Below are 5334 nucleotides of genomic sequence, written 5' to 3' on the forward strand. Positions count from 1 at the left end.
TACCGCCCCATCCCGGCCCGGCCCGGCCCGGCCCCGCACCGCACCGCACCGCGGAGGAAATGACACCCCCGCCCGCCCGCCCTGAGCGGCGCGGAGCCGAGCGGCGGGGCGGGGCCGGGCCGGCACCGGGGCTGCCCCGCCGCCGCCAATGAGGCGCGGGGGGACGGCGGCGATCGGCGCGGCGCGGCACGGCTCGGCTCAGCACGGCGTGGCATGGCACGGCATGGCACAGCTCAGCTTGGCTCGGCTAGGCACGGAACGGCACGGCACGGCTCGGCTCAGCACGGCATAGCACGGCATGGCACGGCACAGCTCAGCTTGGCTCGGCTCGGCTCGGCACGGCACGGCATGGCTTGGCTCGGCATGGCACAGCATGGCACAGCATGGCACAGCTCAGTTTGGCATGGCTCAGCTTGACTTGACTAGGCACAGCACAGTTCAGCTTGGCATGACACAAATCAGCACAGCATGGCATGGCTCAGCTCAGCTAGGCACAGCACAGCATGGCACGGCTCAGCACAGCACAGCATGGCATGGTTCAGCACAGCATGGCACAGCTTGGCTTGGCACAGCTCGGCTCAGCCCAGTTCAGCACAGCCACGGCACAGCTCAGCTTGGCACAGCTTGGCTTGGCACAGCTCGGCTCAGCCCAGTTCAGCACAGCCATAGCACAGCTCAGCTCAGCATGCCTCAGCTCAGCTCAGCCCAGTTCAGCACAGCCACGGCACAGCTCAGCTCGGCACAGCTCAGCTCAGCACAGCATGGCACAGCACAGCACAGCCCATGGCACAGCTTGGCATGGCTCAGCACACAATGGCACAGCACAGCACCGTGCTACGCAGCTCGGCTTGGCACAGCACAGCTCAGCCCAGGGACCTGCACTGAGCTGCTTGGCTCAGCCTGGCACTGCCCAGCCAGCATCATTCAACTCAGTCCAGCTCAGCCCAGCATGGCACGACATGGAGGGCTGGCACACTTCAGTTCAGCATGGCACAGCACAGCTCAGCCCAGCACAATTTGGCTCAGCTCAGCATGGGTTGGCTGACCCAGCATGGCTCAGCCCGGCATGGTTCAGTGCAGCTCAGCTGGGTTGGCACATTCTGGCTTGTCTCAGGTCAGCATCGCACAACACAGGGCTGGCACAGTTCAGTTCGGTACAGCGTGGCATGGCCAGGGGCCTGACCTGGTTTGGCTCTACTTGGCCTGGTGCAGTTTCGTTCAGTGCAGTTCAGCTCGGGTTGACTTGGACCAGCAGGGCTGGCACAGTTCGGTTCAGCACAGCACGGCCTGGTGTAGCTTAGCTTGGCCTGGCATGGTTCAGCACAGCACGACCCAGTTTGGCCAAGCACAGTATGGTACCTCCAGGGACCAGCACCATTAGGGCTAGCTCGGCACAGCTCAGCCTGGCGTGGCATGGCTCAGCTTGGCACAGCTCAACGTAGCACGGCAGCGTGGTGTGGTCAGCAGTTTGGCAGCGCTCACGCAGGTGCGAGGGGATGCCTGCTCGGGTGGCAGAGGCGTGATGCAGCACCCACCACAGCTCCCCGGGGCAGAAGTCTCCCCGCGGCACCCCGCCCCGGCAATCACGCTGGCGCCCTGAGCCCCACTGCCTGCAGGCGAGCACGCACTGCCGGCTCCTGTCTGGCCGTTCCGGCCCCCACCCTGTCCTGCCGGGCACCCCGCGGCGTGCGTGGCCGTACAGCCGTGCTGCGCCTCTGCCTTTCCCCCACCAAGTCCAGGAGGGGCTGCTGTGCCCGTTTGGGGAAACTGAGGCAGGGGAAGGAGGTGGCGGGCAGCAGCTGGGGGCGGTGGGAGCGGATCGGCGCTGGCTCCCGGGGGAGCCCGGGAGTCCTGCTCCTCCCCTTCCCGCCCGGGGCCCCGGCTCTTACTCATCTCCTTCCCAGACAGCACAGCCGGCCCGGAAAGCTCTGCCCCGCCAGCAACGCCCGCGGCCCATGGCTGCCTGCAGGCTGGGCGGGCGCAGCGCCGCGGTCCGGGAGGGTGGGCTTGCTGTGCCGGGCTGGCAAGCTACCCCGGGGTTGCTCAGCCCCGGCGCAGAGAGGGTCCCTCGAGTTTTCCTTGGCAGTCATTGTCCAGGCATTGTCTTGCCTGCCTTGAACCCTGCCTGCAGCCTGCCCAGCCCGGCTGCAGGCAGCCCAGTACATGTGCCCTGTCCTTGCACCAGGGGGTCCCGGGGCACAGGGATGGGGTGGTCCCCAGGCTGTTTGTGGTGCTGGAGTCCACCTAGCATCAATGCACGGCCCCCCTCTCACGGCCTCGACATGTCCACCCCTGGCCCAACTCTCTTGCTCTCCCCCCGTGGCCTTGCCGCCCCCCTTGCCATGCCCCCTACTCATGGCTGGCTCCTGCCATGCCCGGACTTTTCCCAGCCTCCACTGAGCTTGGCTGCCCCCGTGCCCTTTCCCAAATGAGTAACCAGGGCTGCCCAGCCAGGCATGAGGGCTCTGCGCCCTGGCTCGTCACGTGGCCCCACACCCCATTAACCACCACATCCCCCCCGCCCCAGCACCACCCCACATGGCCCTTACCGGCTGGCACCAGGAAGGCTGGGCAGCACCCAGGGCAAGGCAGGCACCAACACACCCCTCAGCTCCCCCCATGTTCCTATGCCTGCACCAGTGGTTCCCAACCAGAGTGTCCACCCCCTGGCCCTCTCCATCCCGGCAGGAGAGCAGCGGTGTCCTATGGGGCTGGGCACTGCGCCAGGCGTTCTGCCAGGGGCATGGGCCACGGCTGCCCGCACCCCGATCTGTGGGGCACCCACAGAGCCTGCCTCGGGCAAGCACCACAGAGCGGCACTGGGGCTGGCGGGCAATGTCCCCTGTAAGGGCAATGCCTCAAATGACCCGTGCCAGTGAGAAGGTGGGCATCACCCTTGCAACGCCTCAGCCTTGGGCAGGTGCTGGCAGAAAGACCTTGGAGCTGGGACGGCCAAGCCTGGTGAAGCTGCAGGCATGGTGATGCCTGCGGCGTGGCTACCACTGGCTGACCTGGCCGCAGTCAGCACTGCTGGGGCCGGTCTGGGAGCGGACCCCCAGGCTCTGTGCCTGCTCTGGGCAGTGCGTACCAGCTTGCAGCAATGGGCACAAGGGTACTGAGCCCGCTGCCAGAGTGTCGGCACGGGGCGGGGGGGAGTTGAAGGGGCTCCAGCGGACCACACCGCCGGGCTCCAGCCCCCCTCCTCTGGGACTCAGGCAGCTCCTGGCCCTTTAAGCCCTGATTGGGGCCATGCCTTTAAAATGGGTCCCGGGGCGGGGACCTCTCACCCTGCAGGAGGAGGCTGGCCAGGAGCAGGTGGGCTGAGTGAGCTGGTCCTTCCCACCCACCCCACTTCACGACCCCCCCCTCCACCCCACTCCCCCACCCCGGCACTTTTACAGCCCCTGTAGCCAGGCTCCTGTCCGGCTGGCTTTGCCCCTGGTCTGGGTTTTAGTCTGGAACTTGCACCCCTTTTTGCATACAGAGCCCCCCCCACCTTTCTGTTTCTGTGCCAAGCTGAAGCAGCTGGCATGGTTGTTCTGGCTTGATAGCAGCTGGCAGCACCCTGGGGTCTCCTTTTGCTGGTGTGTACAACCAGCTCTGCCTCTCTGGGGGAAGCATGACTGCAGGCTTCCCCTAATTCTGCTGCTGGCCAGCCCTACCTTGCCCCGCTCACCCACCACTCTCACACCTATCATGGCTTTGCTCCATCCCTTCACCAGCCTCCTCCTCCTCCTCATTGCTGTGCCCCTTTCCCGGGCTGCAAACCGGTCCTTGCTGCCCCCCGGCTCCCTGCCTGCTGTCCCCCCACTGCCCCTCCTGCAGGCCCTGCAAGTTCGGGCACCAGGCAGCCGGGGCTGGCGAGCAGGGACAGCAAGCGGGCAGCCCCTGCGCTACATGCTGAACCTGTACCGGCGTGCCGCTGACCGCGAAGGGCGGCCCCGCCACGGCCGCAGCCTGGGCACCAACACCATCCGCTTGGTCCGGGCCAGTTCCCATGGGGGTCAGCCCTGGGCAGGTAAGGAGCAGGAGGGCACCAAGGGCAGTGCGGGGGCTTAGCAGAGCTGGTGGGGCGGGCTGGAGCCCTGGGGGGGGGTCTCTGCCTGCCTCCCTCCCCCTCTTTACAGTGTCCTGGCCAGGGCTGGTGCGTCCTGTGCCCTGCAGGGCTGCCCTCGGCCATGGGGTCCCCCTTGGCACGGGGCCCAGGCTCTCCCTGCTCCAGGGGTGAGATGGGCAAGGGTATCGCTGGCCTTGCGTGCCCTTCTCCCCTTCCCATCCTGCCCGATGCTGTGCCAGGCCAGTGGTGTTGGTGCAGAGGATAGGAATTGTCCCAGCCGCTCTTTGCCCTTCACCCACGGGCGAGCTGCGGCACACAGCTGCTGTTTGTTGAGGCTCCCGCTTTGTGCCGGGGCACCTGCCTGTTGCAGGCTTTAAGGGTGGTGATGCCACAGGCTCCACTGCGCCATGCAGGGCTGCGGCAGCACCCTGAGAGAAGGCTGTGCTGGCACGGTGCCTGCTGTGCCATACCAGGGGGACACTGACCACTGCTTCCCTGCAGGTCGCTGGTACGTGCAGCCCCTCACCTACCACCTGGAGGGCCAGCCTGAGGCCGAGCACCTCCTCCGAGCCACCGTGGTCTACCTGCCCAGCCTGTTGCTGGCCCGTGGACGCCTCCTCTGCGCCCTGGAGCTGGCGGCCACCGGCGAGGCACCCAGGGCGCTGCTCAGCCCTGCCACCCGACCCCATCACGGCTGGGCTGAAGCAGACGTCACCCCTTACCTGGTGCCAGGGAACAGCAGAGCAGGAAGCCTGGCGCTGCAGCACATCTGTGTGCATGCCAGCCGGGCGGGGGGCCATGATCCCCCGGAGGCCCCTAGCCACCCTTTCCTCCTCCTCTATCTCAACGACACCCAGGCTGGGCTGGCACCTCCGGTGACAGAGCCCCGCCGGCACCGGCGTGACACGGGGACGCTGGCCCACGACCTGCGCGGTTACCTGCGGGAGCAGGGAGGGGAGAAGAGTGACTGCTCCCTGCGCCCCTTCCCTGTCAGCTTTGCCCAGCTGGGCTGGGACCACTGGATCATCGCTCCCCACCGCTACAACCCACGCTACTGCAAGGGTGCCTGTCCCCGCCTGCTCCGCTACGACTACCACGCACCCAACCACGCCGTGGTGCAGAGCTTCGTCCATCAGCTGGTGGATGCCAACGTGCCCCGGCCCTCCTGCGTCCCCTACCGCTACAGCCCCATCAGCGTCCTCATGATCGAGCGGGACGGTGGCATCCTCTACAAGGAGTATGAGAACATGATCGCAGAGTCCTGCACCTGCCGGTAA

General features: G+C 66.8%; 1 protein-coding gene across 1 annotated transcript; it reads left to right on the plus strand.

The window, feature by feature from the left end:
- Positions 1-3696: 3696 nt before the first annotated feature.
- On the plus strand, positions 3697-5334 carry BMP15 (bone morphogenetic protein 15; the record flags this gene model as incomplete). Its single annotated transcript, XM_082322898.1, has 2 exons — positions 3697-4018; positions 4559-5334. 2 exons carry the CDS (start codon positions 3697-3699, stop codon positions 5332-5334), a joined length of 1098 nt encoding a protein of 365 aa, XP_082179024.1.

Source organism: Platalea leucorodia (genome assembly GCF_965183815.1).
Source record: "Platalea leucorodia genome assembly, chromosome: 10".
In the NCBI taxonomy this organism is placed as follows: Eukaryota; Metazoa; Chordata; class Aves; order Pelecaniformes; family Threskiornithidae; genus Platalea; species Platalea leucorodia.